Source organism: Crinia signifera, chromosome 6 (assembly GCF_055691185.1).
Source record: "Crinia signifera chromosome 6, ASM5569118v1, whole genome shotgun sequence".
Lineage (NCBI taxonomy): Eukaryota > Metazoa > Chordata > Amphibia > Anura > Myobatrachidae > Crinia > Crinia signifera.
The window spans coordinates 164,934,215-164,951,253 of record NC_139222.1 but is presented as its reverse complement, the minus strand read 5'-3'; the positions used below and the strand labels follow the sequence as shown (position 1 = coordinate 164,951,253).

Below are 17,039 nucleotides of genomic sequence, written 5' to 3'. Positions count from 1 at the left end.
TCACATTTTGCACTGTGATCGTGGGCAGTAAGAACCTGCCCAGATTGCATTGTATATGCAATCCAAAATAAATGGATCCCAGAGGGGCAGATGTATTAAGCCTTAAAAAAGAAAGAAAAAAAAAGCAATAAATGCGAGAGTGATAAACGTCCAGCCAATCAGCCCCTGTCATGTTATAGGCTGTGTTTGAGAAATGACAGTTAAGGGCTTATTACTCTCGCGTTTGTCTCTTCTTTAATGCTTAATACATCTGCCCCAAAGTTTCATAGTATACTGGGCACTTAACAGGGCCAGACTGGCCATCTGGCAAAATGCCAGAAGGGCCGATGGCCATATAGGCTGATTTGTCCATACAGGGCCAACTAGCAGCAACACCTCCCGATTGGTGCACAGAGAGAACCACTGGACTCATGGCAATCGGGTCCAGGAAAGATGGGGGCATAACATACGGCCATGCCTCTTACTCCTGCATGCCAGAAATGCAGTAATTGGCATGCGCTTCAGGGCTCGAGTGCACAAATGCCAGGGCTGATTCAGAGGCCCAGTCCTTCCCTGGTACTTAAGATGATTTTGTTGGTAGTTGCTATAAAGATGCAGATGGAGTCCAATACATAGCAACAAGCATGGATTTGCTCGCTTATATCAGACCTCCATCTTTTGACTTTCGTTACACAGCTTATCACCTCAGCTGGGGGGCGCCAAATCACTGCTTTGCACCGGGTAACAAAAATCCTAGTGTCAGCACTGCCTAAAAGTCACAAGGCATGCGGCACGCCACTGCGCCAGGATCCTGTGCCTAATGTGGCCTGTGTAGTCACAGCGCGGGTGACACGGGAATACGGGCAGCTCCTACACCGTGCCCTCCCGATATCGCTGCCAATATCCTGGATGGCGCAACCGATACAGCGGCAGCAGCAGTGCGTCACCAGTGTCAGTGCCGCGGGCAGGACACAGGGAAACATGTTGCGCAACTGAAACTCATCTGCTGAGACAGCGGGAGGAGGGAGGGTGCGGTGTGACCACTACACAGCCAGGTACCGTCCTGACACAGGCACTCCCTCTGCTCATCATTGTCACCAATCCGACATCCATCACAGGCGGCCACCGCCGTAGTACAGCGAGCGGCGTCCTCTGCTTGCACAGCCCCGGCATGTCCCGCCGGCTCCATCAGCTCCTGGCCGTGGATACCGGAAACGGAAGTTTGGGAAAAGCTCGCTTTCCACGGGGAGTAAGTACGCAGGGCTCGCGGCGGGTGTCATGCCCAAGTCTCTGACTACCGATCTGCGCAGGGCCGGTGTATAGGGGAGATTAGCGTCAGCCGCAGCCCAGAGCGGCGTACGGGGTTGCGGCGCGCACTCTATTAGTGTAGATGCGCATATCATATGTCAGAACAGGAGCGCTGATTGCTCATCTTCGAACTTTTACTAACTCCTTCGATTTATGTTTTCGCTCAGTATATCAGTACCGAGTACAGCGGCCTCATCTCCCGGCCTAGTATATAAAAAATGTATGTAACAGAGGAAAGCAGTGGGAGGGCTCTAACACGGGACAAGTCCATAAACTAGTGGTTCCCAAACTTTTGAATCACAGCACCCTAGGTATCAGAATTTTATTTTCTCCCAAAGCCCAAACATTTCCTTTTGGGAAATGTCATTCCAAGGGACAGGATTTGCGTCTGTTTGTTTGCATATTTTATGATTGGCAGCAACCAGCACTGTTTTTTCTTACTACATTAGCCATAAATTATAACCTATTATAACCTATAACCAGGTTGGCCCAGGACTGGCGCTGGTATGAAATGGTCCAGGTCCAAAATCCTGGGACCAATGTCTTGGGATTCCAACCCTGGCTAGCAGGGTTGCACCCTGGATACAGGGCAGTGTGAAAGGTACTTACCCGGCTGTCCTGGCCGCAGTGCTAGAAGCCAGCACCGCACGCTGTACACAGCTGGGTAAGCCGCCGGTCTCTGCCTCCCTGTAGATGGATGTGCTTGTGTTGCTGCTGCCGCTGATACTAGTGCTGGAGCGCCCCTCCCCACTTGCCCTTATGGTGACCCCATCAGCCTGCTGCATTGCGGAATAGAGGGGGGATCGGAGGAGGCAGCCCAGGGGCCAGATGCATTAAGCTTCAAAAGTGATAAAATGGAGAGTGATAAACAGCCAGCCAATCAGCTCCTACCTGCCATGTCACAGATTGTGTTTGAAAAATGTCAGGCCGGAGTTGATTGGCTGGCTTTTTATCACTCCCATTTTATCACTTTTGAAGCTTAGTACATCTGGCCCAAGGTCTGGCGGGGAGTGCTGTCCTCGAACAGCAGCTATGAATGTCCAGGGGATGTAGTACATCTTCAGCAGTCACAGTGCAGGGACTCCGGCTTCTGGTCACAGCACCCACTACCCCCCCTCACACCAAAAATGCACGGACTAGACTGGTGTGAAACGGGTCAACCCAGGAATGTCACTGCATGATCCCAGGTCTGTATTCACAGGTAAGTCCCTGCATTTTATGGCGTGAAAGGGGTATAATTTTAATTGTTCCTGGACCACCAACCAGTGGGTCCCCTACAAGTGTCATGGGTGCCACATAAAGTTTGGAAACCTCTGCCATATGCAGCACTGTCGCTATGTAGGGTTGTCAACATCTTATACGTCACCATTATTATTTCTAGTCATACAAACTTTACTGCACGTAGGGATGTGTGACCAATGTAATGAAATGTACTCCACAAATGTTGACTATCTTTTTTTTTCTTGAGACTGATCTTCCCTATTAGTAGCATTAATCATCATTTATACACTACGCTGACTGACTACATCCACAGTACTGAGATGACAGGCTTCTGGATTAGTGAGACCTATGCAAGTACACCTTCTCTCTTCATGTGCTGGCAACGGGATTATTAATCCAGAGGAATGCTGTATTGTCACTGCACTCTGCATGTGCCCAGTACTCGCCAGGGTGAAGCAACACCGCCCCTTCCCACAAACTTTTCTTAACAAGGAGGTAATAGGTAATAACAGCAGCGTGAAATTTATCCAGTGACCGTTTTATATGTAAATCTGGAAACCTATATGATATATGGGCCAATATTGTGACCCAAAATAGAAACCATTGTATAGTGTGTGCCCTCCAATTCGTCATCTGTAAAGTCACCTCGTAGCATCGGACACGCAGCATATCAGATTGGATGATACATCGTATAGCAACATTACCCCTGCAATGATATATTGTGTTACTCTATGATGGACCTCAGTATTACCTCCCAACTGTCCTGATTTCTAAGAGACAGTCCACTTTTTGGTGACTGTCCCGGCCACAGGCCACAGTATCCCACAGGTGGTCAGAGACACAGTCACCACCACTCCTCTGCTATATACTATACTATACTATATACTAGAGACATAAGTCCTGATGAATGGTTGCCATGTGCATGGCATCCATTTAGTGCAGGGAGGAGTCTCAGAACAGCTATGCAGCTGCGGGAGTAGGCTTGCCTCCATTGTGACCTGAACATGGGGGATAACATGACCATGTGCCCAAAAGTCATACTTTACGGGGCAAGGCCTGTTGGGAGACGTGTTGGGAGGTTTTATTAGTGTATACATGGTCACAGTATATTATCGGACCATCACTAGATCAATGCAACCCCTTTTTCCCGGGGAATGTCCTACAACTAGTGTTTGTGGAAATTGGCCTTTTTATACAAAATGGGCCTGATTCTAGTTGACTGTAAGCTGCGAAGATCGCAGTTTACAGAGTCCCAAGTGAATAACCACGCCCCTGCCGCAGTGTCCACTCCCATGCATGTGAGGGAATGTGTTATGAAAACAGATCCCCTCGCATGTGCACGCAGCAGGAGAAATCATTCGATGGTCGTCGACTATCGTATGATTTCTCCTGGGCTTGCAAATATAAGTCAGACGAGACTGACATATTTGCAGGCACCGGGATGAGGACAGGGCGGATGGCTGACGTCATGTGACACACTTTGCCCTGTGCATTTGCATGGAAAAGCCCAGCATTATCATGGAAACGCTGGGTGTTCCCATGTCCATCATCACCCTTGTCCAACAGTGTAAATCGCCAAGGCTGTTTGCAGTTGGGGTTAGCACATGCACACACCCCGACCATTGGTGCGAATGAACCAGAATCGGTCCCAATGTTTGTTAGTTTGGAGTCCTCATTTACCATAACATTACTTATTTCACAAATAACTGGCGTTTTTACCCAGCAGTGTGACCAAAATGAACCCTTTGAGTGCCAACATCTCTGAGATACGTTCAAAATATCTGCTGAAAATACCAGCATCACTCACATTTGTTGTATAAATCATGTTATGTAAATAAAAAAATATATTAATATTTATGTTGTATAGGAAATATATATATCAATATAATGAATGATAAAGTTTGCTTGGCAAATTTCACAACTATCTCAAAGGGTTTAAAATGAAGAATGAGTGTTTAGAAATGAGATTGTATAGGGAGCTGTTTATTGCAACCTATTTAGAATATCAGTAGCTCATAGATAAGAGGCACATGCTTAAAGGTGCCCACACACTAGAAAGATCTGCGATCATAAGATGTGCGCATAAATTAGCCTTGAAATCTTTTGTCCGATCTGGACAAAAGATTTCAGGCAAGTGCACATCTTTACCAAAGATTTTTCTTAAGATCCCGTGTGCGTTCCTATGAATCTTTTGTTAAATCTTCTGATCTTTTGTGCAGCACGTAAGATCAGAAGATTTAGCAAAAGATCCACGGGAGCGAGCATCGGCCGATTTTTGACCGATTATCGGTAAATATCGGCCGATTTATCGAAAATCGGCCAATCGGCCCAAAAATCGTTCTAGTGTGTGGGCACCTTTAGAAAGACTGGTCTCCATGTCTATCATTTTTATCTTTTTTATCTTGCCAATTAGAATTTCTGTGTTTTTGCTGCAATACTTGCTATATTGGTAGCAAGTCAGAGTTAATGGATTGCTCTGTAATCCCTCCCTAATGCTGGGTATACACCTACAGATGTATCTGCCCAATCTATCTGGTGGGAACAAAAACCTGGGAATGTATGGGAGCAAAATGACAATCAAAAATTTGCTCCCAAGTAGCCAATGGATAGTCAGACAAATTTGTAAAATCAATCTGATAGACAAAAACAACTGCTTGGAAATTTTTTATATTTCCACTATTTGGGAGCAAATGTTAATTGTCATTTGCTCAAATACATTTCCACATTTTTGTTCCCACCAGACAGATTGGACAGATACATATTTAGAGGAATACCCAGCTTAATTCCCTTTGTCTTCCTTCTCTAAAGGTGCCCACACACTAGAAAGATCTGCGATCATAAGATGTGCGCATAAATTAGCCTTGAAATCTTTTGTCCGATCTGGACAAAAGATTTCAGGCAAGTGCACATCTTTACCAAAGATTTTTCTTAAGATCCCGTGTGCGTTCCTATGGATCTTTTGTTAAATCTTCTGATCTTTTGTGCAGCACGTAAGATCAGAAGATTTAGCAAAAGATCCACGGGAGCGAGCATCGGCCGATTTTCGACCGATTATCGGTAAATATCGACCGATATATCGGCCGATTTATCGAAAATCGGCCCAAAAATCGTTCTAGTGTGTGGGCACCTTAACCCTCTCCTCTTTTTAATAAAAAAAAAAAATCGGTACTTATATATGTTAGTTGAGCTATTTGCTTAGTGGGTTATTCTGCGTAAGGAAATTGCATTGCATCGCATGTGCACTTTTATGCGTGCAATGCGATATTACTAATTAATGTCATTCTTATACCGGCATATTTTTCCCCGCTATTATCGCATCGCATTGTTCAGCACACATTTTTAAAACCTGTAATGTGATGCGATGCAATATTACTAAATAATGTATTCCCTCCTATTGTAGGTACCCCCCCCCCCTATTATCCATGCGACCCCATAGTAACCCACCCAGTATCCACCCCATAGCATTGCAAGTGCAGCGTTGGCCCACTATCGACGTCAACCCAAAGCGTGGCGAGTGGTGGCGGAACGCGTCCTCCCAACCTTTTCATACCCCCACTATCCACGTCAGTGTGGAGTTGATTTTATATCGTGTGGCGAGCGGCCGCGGAAAACATGTAAAGTAATCCTTGTCCGCTCGCCACGCTTCGGGCTCGGTGGCTGGCCACACTATATAAAATCATCTCCACGCCGACATGGATAGTGGGGGTATGAAAAGGTCGGGAGGACACGTTCCGCCGCCACTCGCCACACTTTGGATTGGCATGGATACTGGTGTGGTTTTAGGAACACGTTCACAGCATCCATAGAACACATCTGAGACAGTAATGTGGACACATGTTAACGTTAAACTGTGAATTTAGTAAGAACTGAATAAGATAAGTCATAAGGAATAAATATAACAAGAAAAATATTATTAGCACAATAATCTCAGAAGAACAATAATAGCACAATAAATATCAGAAGAACAATATAATCACAAGAATAATATCATTAGAAAGAACAAGAAAGAAAAAGAAGTGTTAAGTGGGCACTGCAGAGTCCTTAGGCAGGAGGCTCAAGGCGTTAAAATGCACTGAAAAGGCTGGTCTTTTGCCACACTTTTCCTCCACATAAATTCTTCTAAGTAGGAGGTCAAATGATGCCTTGCAGTACCACGTTGTTTTTTGTTGTTTAGCCACTTTGTGGGCCCCCCACATACGCTCTATGTTCTGGGTATGTACACCAGAATCAACGTCCACAAAGTTATATTTATGGTTGACCCTGGCATGCTAAAAGCCGGCGGCTACCGAATCCTCAGCAGTCACTATAAATGACACTCCCAGGAGCAACATATGATGTTATGGCATCTATCAGAGTTGTCTCTGCGGTCCACGGCTTTCATGAAGCAGGTCCCTGTCTCTAGGCAAATGCCACCAAAGACCCACTGCTGTAGCGAAATCCTCCCCACGGAGTACTTGCACTTTGTGTACAGGGTCTCATCTACCTCCACAACAAATCCTGGTCCTCCGACCTGGGGCTGGGAAAGCAGGTCATACGTGCACGCCTCCCTCATTAGTGCGTTGTACTGCACAGTCGTAGCTAGGCAGATCCCAAGCTCTCTTTTGCAGTACGCCACACTGCTCAGTTCACAAACGGGAGACGGCAACCTGGAAACCACAGCCCAGCGCGCACTGTTACCTTTCGGCACCTCCAGTTACCTTATTTTAATGAAAGCCTCATGGGGTGGCCATTCACGCATGTCTGAGTCTGTGACAGCAAATTATGACGCTGCAAAAATGTCAGCGCCTCCCCCTCTGTTGTCGGGAGAGTAAATAATGACATCCCCTGACATTGTGCCATGCTGCTGTCACCACTGAAACCAGAAACACTGGGAGCACTCTGGGCAGCATCCATCACTGGTCCTATTTTACCTCAGAGTGAGGGACCAGGAGCACTTACGCACATTCTGACCGACTACACTATTTACTTAGCTTAAGTTTATTCACAAAACATATTTATGCTACTTTAAATGCATACATCAAGAAATATATGCATTAATATATGAATATAAAGTACTAAGATCGAATCGCATGGCACGCCATTTAAACGGGACACGCGATGCAATTTTCTTCCGCAAACGTACGTATGTAAATTGGGCGCCCAACTAACATATAAAAGTACCATAAAGTCAAAAGTGGCATATATTGAAGTCATCCTTAATATGGTTAACTTTCCTTGAAGTCCATGGGACCCACAGGGCGCCCTCCCTTTAGTTTGTTCCTGAGTTTTCCCTATTAGTGATATGTTACACTGTACTTCACATAGACCAATATCTTGTCCCTATGCTTTCGTGTGTATGGGTACTTGGACATATGTATCTTTCCTGTCCTCTTCTCTCCTCCACTTCCTGCTTATGGCTTGTTACAAAAAAACTGGTTACATGAGCCTGGAGGCGGGGTTGTGGGGGAGAGGGCCATGGGCATCCTGGGAAATCTTCAAAGCTTCGCTGATTGGTGCCTCGGACCCCCTGGATCCGCCCACAACCCCGATGTCCCCTGTGGGACCCATGGACCCTGACAAGGAAATATATATATATAATATCTCAGTATACCTCCTATCACATAAGCTGTGCAGCAGAGCAGATGATGCTTTATGTTACAGGGTGACCCATTTATCACCTGTGGGGATGATTCTGGTTTGTTTGCAAAAGCAAACTCCTTGTTTAATTGACAAAACCATGTGCACTGCAGATAGGGCTGATAACATGCGCAGAGAGAGTTAATTTGGTTGAGGTGTGTTCAAACTGAAATCTAAATTGCATTGTAAGAATAAAACAGCCAGTATTTACCTTGCACAGAAACAAAATAACTCACCCAAATGTAACTCTCTGCACGTTATATCAGCGCATGGTTTTGTCCATTAAAGAAAGGAGTTTGCTTTTGCAAATCAACCAGAATCGCCCCCTGTATGTACAGGCAACCTGCTAACTGGCCCATATGCTGGCTACAGGAACCGCCTGCATTGATGTCACTACTGGTTCCTGTGGCTGGGCATATTGGGCAGGTGATTGGTAAATGTGTATACACAAGAGTTTTTGTACATAAACCATAGCAATTTGATGGATCAGTTGGACAAATGTGTAACCAGTCTTACATGCTTTTTGTTATTCTCTCTGTCTTTTACATACCCAGTACTATTTATGTGTCTCGCTGTAGATTATGTTCAATTTCATTTTTGTTTAACATTTCTTATGTCAGTGTAAAACAAAAAAGTACTGTTGCCTTATAAAGCTGGATAATGTCAACATCACTTTAGTTGGGCATTTATTTAAATAATTTTAGTTGGACTAATTATTCCCTTGCAATTTCCCAACAGATGGCTTCCAGATTTCTGAAGCGCCTTCGTCCCTCTACACTGAAAGAGCAAAGAGGTCCTGGTCCCCCTGAAGAACCCCCGGAGACTGCAGACTTGGTGGATGACCCTGAAGGACTATCTGTGCGTCTGAGCGGCACCCTCAGTTTGAGTGAAGACAGTCTGGGTTCTGACGAGAGTGATGGAACTGGTACTAAATAAATGGACTCTAATGGGTAGGGTAATGGGGAACTATACAGAAGTAAGCGGATGATAGTGGCTACATGGCAGTGGCTGAAGTTTTAGTTGAAATCTGTATAACACTTCTGCCGCATAAGTCCAATAGTATTTAAAAAAAACACTTTTCCTGCTGTACTATTTTAAGCACACACAAATGTATCCTAGTTACATGCTTATTTAGGCATCCACTGGCTTTCTTTTCCTTGTCTTCCCCATCAATTTCCATATCACACCTCCTTTATAATTTCTGATTCAACTGCAACTAAACTCCAGATCATTCTCCAAACTCCTCCCACATGCATCACCAACCATTATCACCTATCAATATGGGTTAATTCTACACTCTCTTCCCTTCCACTAATTTAGGCATGTTTTATGATTTGTTTGTTTTTCATGTGTTACACATTAATTTGCGTCAAAAATAAAGATATAAAAAAAAAAAGTCTTCCAGACTTACACTGAGACACTGATAAGAACTTTGTTTTCTGCAGGAGTTAAATCCACAGAAGAGCTGAATACCAGCCCCCTTCTGACTAAGCAACAGCGAGAGACGTGGGCAAGTACACATGGTCACCCTGTGCCCATCAGGCTGACATTTGAGGTGACAGAAGCAAATGTGGTGCGGGATGTCCATGCCAAATATGTGGTAAGTACTAGAGGAAGGATGCAAAAGCAACAAGTGGTCAACCAGAGTGTCTTACTATATTTGTGAGTGAAAAGAGTTAACACAATCTTTGCAGGATGCAAAACTAAAACATGTGATTTTGTAAAATGCACAATTTTTAATAATAAGATTAAAGAAAAAAATACAAAACCGTGCATCTGCAAAGATTGGGCACTCTCTTAGCCAATACTCGGCGTCACATACTTTGGTTGACATCATTTATACCCTTGTAGCCAGTCTTTTTGTTTTTACATCAGAAAATCTATCCACACTCTTGTGGCTATGAAATATTCTAAACTCTTCTTGCATACACTACATGTACTGTACTAAAGCTGATATATTCAGTTCTTTGAAGTACTTCATGGTTGATTGAGTTTTGTATCATTGTTTTGTTGAGATTCAAAAAATTCATGGATTGATTTCATTTCTGGCATTCGTTGAACCATCACTTATACTTTTATCCAGTGTAATAGGAATTAGTATATATATATCAGAGATCCAGCTGAATATTTATGTTACCATGGTCAAAAAGTAATTATTTTTTTAAGCCCACAATACTTCGCACAGTGTGTATCCAGCTTTAGTATTCTTTTCTATACTTCAGTCATTGTGGGGATCAGTTTGGCAAATGCTACAGGGCATTGCGCATATTAGTCACAGACAGTAATGCTGACAACGCAACTTGCAATGCCAGTAGGAAGTGATATGCTGTTCCATAATGGTACATTATGTCAAAGTCGGTAATTTTATTTCCCTCTCTGACTTTGATGAGGTTTTAGGAAAGATTTCCTTCTGACAACTCTTCATGGAGATAAGTGTTGGGTTGTCATCACCCTGGTGTCTGTTTTAAGACTTCTTCTACAGGTCGTTGGCTTTGTCAATAACAGAGGAAATTCAAGATGGAAGTGTTTTTTAAATATATTTTTTCCCTTTTTATGATTTGGTTCTTTCTATCCTACACTCACCTCTTTCACCAGCACTCTTCTCCCCCCCCCCCCACCCCCCATCTAATGAAGGACTTTATTACATAGCGCATCCTAAATGCCAATACACACTGGGCGATTTTGAGCTGAAAGCCGCTCACAATTGGTGTTTTGATCAGCCTTCAGCATGAAAGCCGCCCAGTGTGTATGGCCCGATAGTGAGCGGCGATGCGCGCTCCCACATCTTTGTCGGGAAAGCTGTTAATCTGCTGGTATTACTTGCTACCACCAAAAAAGGTTTTATTTACACAAAAGGGGGATAGTTTATATAACTTAATAATGAGACATGGTGTCATGGTGTGTGGGGGGGGGGGGGGTTTGCATCAGTCAGCTGGTTAGAGTAACCAATAATTATTAGGAGTAGACTCAGTATCATGAGAAGGTAGGTTTACTGTGATTATTGAACCTGGAATTCTCATAACCTGATTTATTACAAGCCTAGCACGTTAATCCTGTTTGAAGGCCTTTTAGACTGCAGGGGAAATGACACCTGAGCATATACCATCTTCATTGCATATTCAGTTATTGTCTTTAACATGCAGTCCTTTAAAGGCTTCTGGGTACTTGTGTATTACAACGGCACCCGATTTCATGTAAATCGCATCCGATTTGCGGCCGATTTTCTGCCGATTTGATCTGCGATGCGATTTTGCGTCCGATTTTCGGCCATTTCCTGCTGATTTGCATGTTATTCCATCCTTGCACACCCCCAGGTACTATGCGATGGTATGCGATGTGATTTTCGGGAAAATGCCCCTGATTGTACAATTAAATATCGCATAGCAACGCATGCCAGCAAGTGGCATGCGATGCGATGTGATTTGCAATGTTAAATGCACCCCCATTTTTAACGCCACCCCGAAGCATGGCGAGCCCGTGGCGGTACGCGTTCTCCGACCTTTTCATACCCCCACTATCCACGTTGGCGTGGAGTTAATTTTAGATAGTGTGGCGAGCGCAGCGAGCCACCAAGCCCGAAGCGTGGCGAGCGGCGGCGGTACGCGTCCTCCGACCTTTTCATACCCCCACTATCCACGTCGGCGTGGAGTTGATTTTAGATAGTGTGGCGAGCGCAGCGAGGCGAGCATGCACTCGCCACACTATCTAAAATCAACTCCACGCCGACGTGGATAGTGGGGGTATGAAAAGGTCGGAGGACGCGTACCGCTACGCTCGCCACGCTTCGGGTTGGCGTTGATAGTGGGGGTGGCGTTAACAATGACGGTGCATTTAACATTGTAAGCACCCATCAGAGTGATTGTACAATTACAAATCGAATCGCTTCACATGCATCGCATGGCATGCATCACATGCACTACGATGGAAATCGGGGGTGTGCAATGATGGAACAGCATGCAAATCGGCCAGGAAAAAGTGAGAAATCGGTCGAAAATCGGCCGGAAATCGGCCGCAAAATCGCATCCGATTTTTCCATGCGATTTGCGGCCGATTTCGTGGGCGCCGTCAAAATACACATGTACCGGCTTCTGTAGGTCCAAATTAATGAAAATGGGAGTTCTAATGAAGATAGGATGTTACCCCTAGCAACCAATCAGATTCTTCTTAACTTATTTAGCACCATTTCAAATAAAAAATATAGATTTTGATTGGTTGTTATGGGCAACATCTCATTTTCAATACAACTCCTATTTTATTATATTTACCCCTAGCGTGGATGCCAGGTGAGGTAACTTGAATTCAAAATGAGGATGATCATATGGTCTGACCATTGATTTTGCAAGTTAAAAGAATAATCTAAATGGCTTTTCAGCTCATTACTAATGTTGTACCCCTGGAAAAGGAAGCTATCCAGTTAGTAAAAACTATGGCCGGTTCAATAGAAAATGCAATGCTCAGGAAAGACCTAAATATAAAAAAATTGCCATGCAAATCCAGGAGATAGCAAGTGTGCTTTTCAGTTGCATTTGAAAAATTATTTGCTATAATTTTATTTTACATTTAGAAAATTGTTATCTAAGATTTCCTTCTCTCTCCCTCCTAGATGTACACCATTTACCTTCTACAGTCAGGGCGGTTTGACCCCTCGCCTGCCTATATCACCTGTCGGTACTCTGATCTGGAACGCCTGAGAAGAAGCCTGAGGTCTCGCTACCCTGATGAAATGAGCACCGTCTCATTTCCTCACAAACGCCTGCACAAGAACTTCACAGCAGAGACCATAGCAAAGCGCAGTCGTGCCTTTGAGCAATTCCTCTGCCACGTATCCTCACTGCCTGTTTTGCGACAATCACCGCAGTTCCTGGGGTTCTTCTATTTACGCGACATGCAGCGGGCGCAGCAGTTTATGCGCACAGTGTTGTACAGTTTAGCATTGCCCATATGGACAAACTGCTGGCACCTTCAGGAAAAGCTTTGTCCTCCAGGTCCTTCTACTCACCAATTGCTTGTGCTGGCGGGCCTAGTGGTTTGTCACCAAGAAATGGATATGCTGGCAGATGCACAAACATACAGTGAACGGGCTGTCGCACTTTTGCAAGTAGCACAGGAGCAAAATGTGCCTTTGCTTATTCCTTTCCTGCAGGCACACATCCAGCTATCTTGGAGAGTGGGGATAGATAAGAGGGACTCTGAAGCTGCAATGCTAAAGCTGCAGGAGAATGGGCACAATACTCACAACACTCCCACTCTGAAAGAGATTATTATTCAAGAAACTATAAGTTGAGTGAATAATTCAAAAGCGGCTAACACATTATATGCACTATCCCGCTTTGTTATATGTTCAGGGAAATGTTTTACCACTTTGCCAATCTCTGCTCATGATGCGCGTGATAAAGCATATGGAAGACAAAATAAAAGACACTGTGTGTCAGTAATGTAAACAAATCACTCCTCAAAAGTGAGCGAGAATAGTGTGTGACATAGCTTTTATATAAAAAGCTAACTCTTTCCTCTCCTCTATGAGGGGAATTCAAGTGCTGTGCGTGCAGATGGCCACTAGTTCACACCAGATGGAGCAATTCAAGTGTTCCGTCATTTTGAAGGATTGGTAACTAGTAGACTAGAATGGCATTAGAGGCTTTTAGGCAGGAAGAGTAGGCTAGTACATACCCCAACAATACAATTTTAAAACCCAGTCAAAATATTTAAATAGCCTTTTATTTGTTCTAATTATTTACAATTAAAAGTCCTGTTCCATGTAAGCAATGGCATTAGAAATGATAAAGCTGCATGAGAGATAACAGGTCTGGAATGAAATGCCAAATCATCAATTAGGAATTATTAATTGGTCTGCTCTGTAAGTAGTCACAGCTTACTGGTGGTAGGACCTTGCCTCACACGGAAAACACCTTCCTGCGCACATGTAACTGCAAGGACCCCGTCGCGCCTCCATAAACGCCCATGTACGAGTCCTCGGGAGTTGCCTATGTGGGGAAAAAACAAAAATGAATAATCTGTTACCTGGAATAAAGCAGCTTTATAAAAAGTATTTCAATGAACACTGTATTGGGAAGTATTTTGTACATATATCCATCATGGAGCCCATACATGCCCTTGTCCTAACATATTGCAGAATGCACTTACTACTCTTACCTGACCAGTGGCTTTCACACTCATAGAGCATCCACTCGTCAGCCCTGAAGGAAGCATGGAACCACATGGAATGGTCAAGGGAAGCCATGAATTTCATGCTGTACTGAAGATGAGGCAGCATTGCGGTTCCCAAGAAGGAATAATCTGAAATATAGGCTGCTACACAACAGTGCAATCTCATGTCACCGGGACCTAAGGAACATGGGAAGAGCTTTCAAGACAAGGAACGGGAAAAAAAACTATATTTACCAGTTACATTTATATTTTCATAAATCTTTTTTTTTTTACATCAACTAATTCAATAACATTTAGTTTTTTTAAATAAATGTATGACCAAGCTGTGTAATAAAACCTATTTTAAAATATTTTCAATTAAAACATTAATAATGTTACATATCTTGTATAGACTGGTGACCTGTCTAACAAACGGAGGTGTTGCCAACACAAATCAGATTCTATCATTTTCTAGGAGTAAGGATAGCTAGAATCTAGTTGCTGCGGGTAACACCTCTACTTTTCACGTTTAGAAACTTTAGTAACTGTACCCCATGGTCATTTTTTTTTTTTTAATCGTTGAACAAATAAAAAGTTTAAGTGAAATACTATTTTTTTTACTTGCTGGAGTCAGGCAAACATCACGTTGACACTCCCTGGTGTATAACCGATCACAATTGCGCTCCTGTGATTTTCTAGCCCTAACTGCATGAATTTCATGGAGCTGGGACACCGACAACATGCTAGCACAGGGGTGTCAAATTCATCGGGGGCCACATCAGCAGTTTGGTCACCCTCAAAGGGCCGGTCCCCCAAAAAGTACAAATGACAGAAAACTTGTACAAGGTGTACTTTAAAGCAGTATGAAACAGGACATGCATATAACAATAATGCGATAACAAAAATGGTGGGCCATCAAACATAGAGCTATGCTGCAAAAATTTAATTCCACATCCAGTACTAATTATATTGAGGTGCAGGGTTCAGTGGTAGACAGGGACAGAAGGTACAGAGCTGCCTTAGGGATGCTAGAGGAGGTGACACCATTTTGGGAAAGACATTTTAATGTGGGCTAGCAAGATAGACACGCAGTGACTAGAGGAGAGCATGGCCTGGTGTGTAAATGTCACCCTCAGTGACAGAGATCCCCACGTACAGCGACCAGCCCGAGCTAAACACCACTAACCTATTTCAGTCAGCCGCCTCGCACACACGGTTACCGCTACTACCAGCAGTCCAGCACGGATCGCCAGCTGCGTGACGTCCCAGTCCCAGCAACCAACCCCGCAGCTCCGGCGAGCGAGCGAGTGCTCACAGGGTGGGGGGTGGGTGAGAGGAGGTGGCCTAGGAAGGAGCTGGGACACTTTGCCCCTGCGTGCTATCTTCTCGCGCGGGCCTTGTGTTTGACACCCGTGTGCTAGCAGGAGAGCCTGCATTGGCAGGGAAATGGAGACACGTTCCACCTATCGGGTCTCCATATATTCCATCCCCAGGTATAAAATACTGAATACAGTTTTACTACTGAAATCCACTTATAGCTTAACATTTCCACATATTTTGCTTTTTTTTTCCCCTCCATCTCATTCAGCTATTGTCAAAATTGAACTTTTCCTTAATCTTTAAGGTCCCAATACATGCTGCAATAACAGCGTGCAATGCGTTGCGTTATCGGGCGGATCGCAACGCATGCAACTTGTGTGTGATCCGCAGGAAGTACAAAAATTATGTGCAGCATACTGTGCGATGCCCCTGGGAGCGTGCATCGCACGCTGCTATCGCAGCGTGTATGGGGACCTTTAGTTACAATTAAGCACTCTTTAACTGCCATTTTTTGAAAGCTTTGCAGCAAGGGGATGCTGCATTTATTCTTTTTGATTCTGAATAAGGGGGGGGGGGGAGAGGACAGGGAGGGTATAGGAGAAGTCTGCACACTCTTTGTTGTGGCCTCTTATTTATGGGCCTATTGCCCCCTTATTATATTGTTTAATTCACGGGGGTGCTATCCAGGGCAACTGTATCTAACTACACAGATGAAAGGCGAGGAGAAATGCACAGTAGTAGTAGTGGCAGAAGTTGAATGCACACCTTATTTTTACTGTTTATTATTGGAAACAAGATTTAACTTTTAATACATTTCTTATTAAGGATACCCTTTCGTGTTATTTTCTTTATTGTGACAAGAGGGAAGGAATTTATCTAGGTGAAGTAAGAGGTTAAAATCACAAACAGTGCTCAAACATACATAAAGAATGGAAATAGTGAAAATAGTATTAAAATTTACAGAGCTGGTCTTCTGCTACAATATATTTAAAAGTATATTTCTGAGAGACTTGATGGGTTGTTTCTTATGTAATTAGTTTGTGGCCATTCATTGGCATTCAGCCCAGTCTGGTCTCTCTTGGGAGATGTGTATATGAATTGTATTTCTTTCATTAATACTAGACTCTTTGGGCCAAATGTAATAGGGTGAGAGTTCCAGAAACTGAGATATTTTGGGAGAGTTTTCCCATTTTTTTTAAAGCAGCAATCAATTACATGGCAAAATCAACCTGGTTTTGCAGTATAATTGATTGCGGCTTTAAAAAAAATAATGGGAAAACTGTCCCAAAATCTCTCAGTTTCTGAAACTCTCACCCTATTGCATTTGGCTCAAAGAGTCTAGTATTAATGAAAGAAAGAAATGCAATTCATATACACATCTCCCAAGAGAGACTAGATTTGGCTGAATGTCAACAAATAAACTATAATATAATATAACCCATCTCAAG

General features: G+C 43.7%; 2 protein-coding genes across 5 annotated transcripts in view; one reads left to right on the top strand and one right to left on the bottom strand.

Moving 5' to 3' along the window:
- Nucleotides 1-632: 632 nt before the first annotated feature.
- On the top strand, nucleotides 633-14,856 carry SNX21 (sorting nexin family member 21). Of its 4 annotated transcripts, none has more exons than XM_083147907.1 (4): nucleotides 633-1,034; nucleotides 8,863-9,049; nucleotides 9,570-9,724; nucleotides 12,728-14,856. In XM_083147907.1, the coding sequence occupies exons 2-4, from the start codon at nucleotides 8,863-8,865 to the stop codon at nucleotides 13,406-13,408; spliced, it is 1,023 nt and encodes a 340-aa protein (XP_083004033.1). In that variant the 5' UTR covers nucleotides 633-1,034; the 3' UTR covers nucleotides 13,409-14,856. The 4 variants fall into 4 exon arrangements, with proteins under 4 accessions (XP_083004033.1, XP_083004031.1, XP_083004034.1 ...); XM_083147905.1 differs by having other exon boundaries at nucleotides 635-1,228; nucleotides 12,728-14,854; XM_083147908.1 differs by lacking the exon at nucleotides 633-1,034 and adding an exon at nucleotides 1,273-1,598.
- Nucleotides 13,824-17,039, bottom strand: part of ACOT8 (acyl-CoA thioesterase 8) — a 30,171-nt gene continuing 26,955 nt past the window's right edge. Inside the window, exons 5-6 of the mRNA XM_083147909.1 lie at nucleotides 14,278-14,469; nucleotides 13,824-14,108 (exon numbers count right to left, since the gene is read on the bottom strand). Coding sequence (XP_083004035.1) covers nucleotides 13,990-14,108; nucleotides 14,278-14,469 — 311 coding nt within the window. The 3' untranslated portion in view covers nucleotides 13,824-13,989. The remainder of the gene's footprint in view (nucleotides 14,109-14,277; nucleotides 14,470-17,039) is intronic.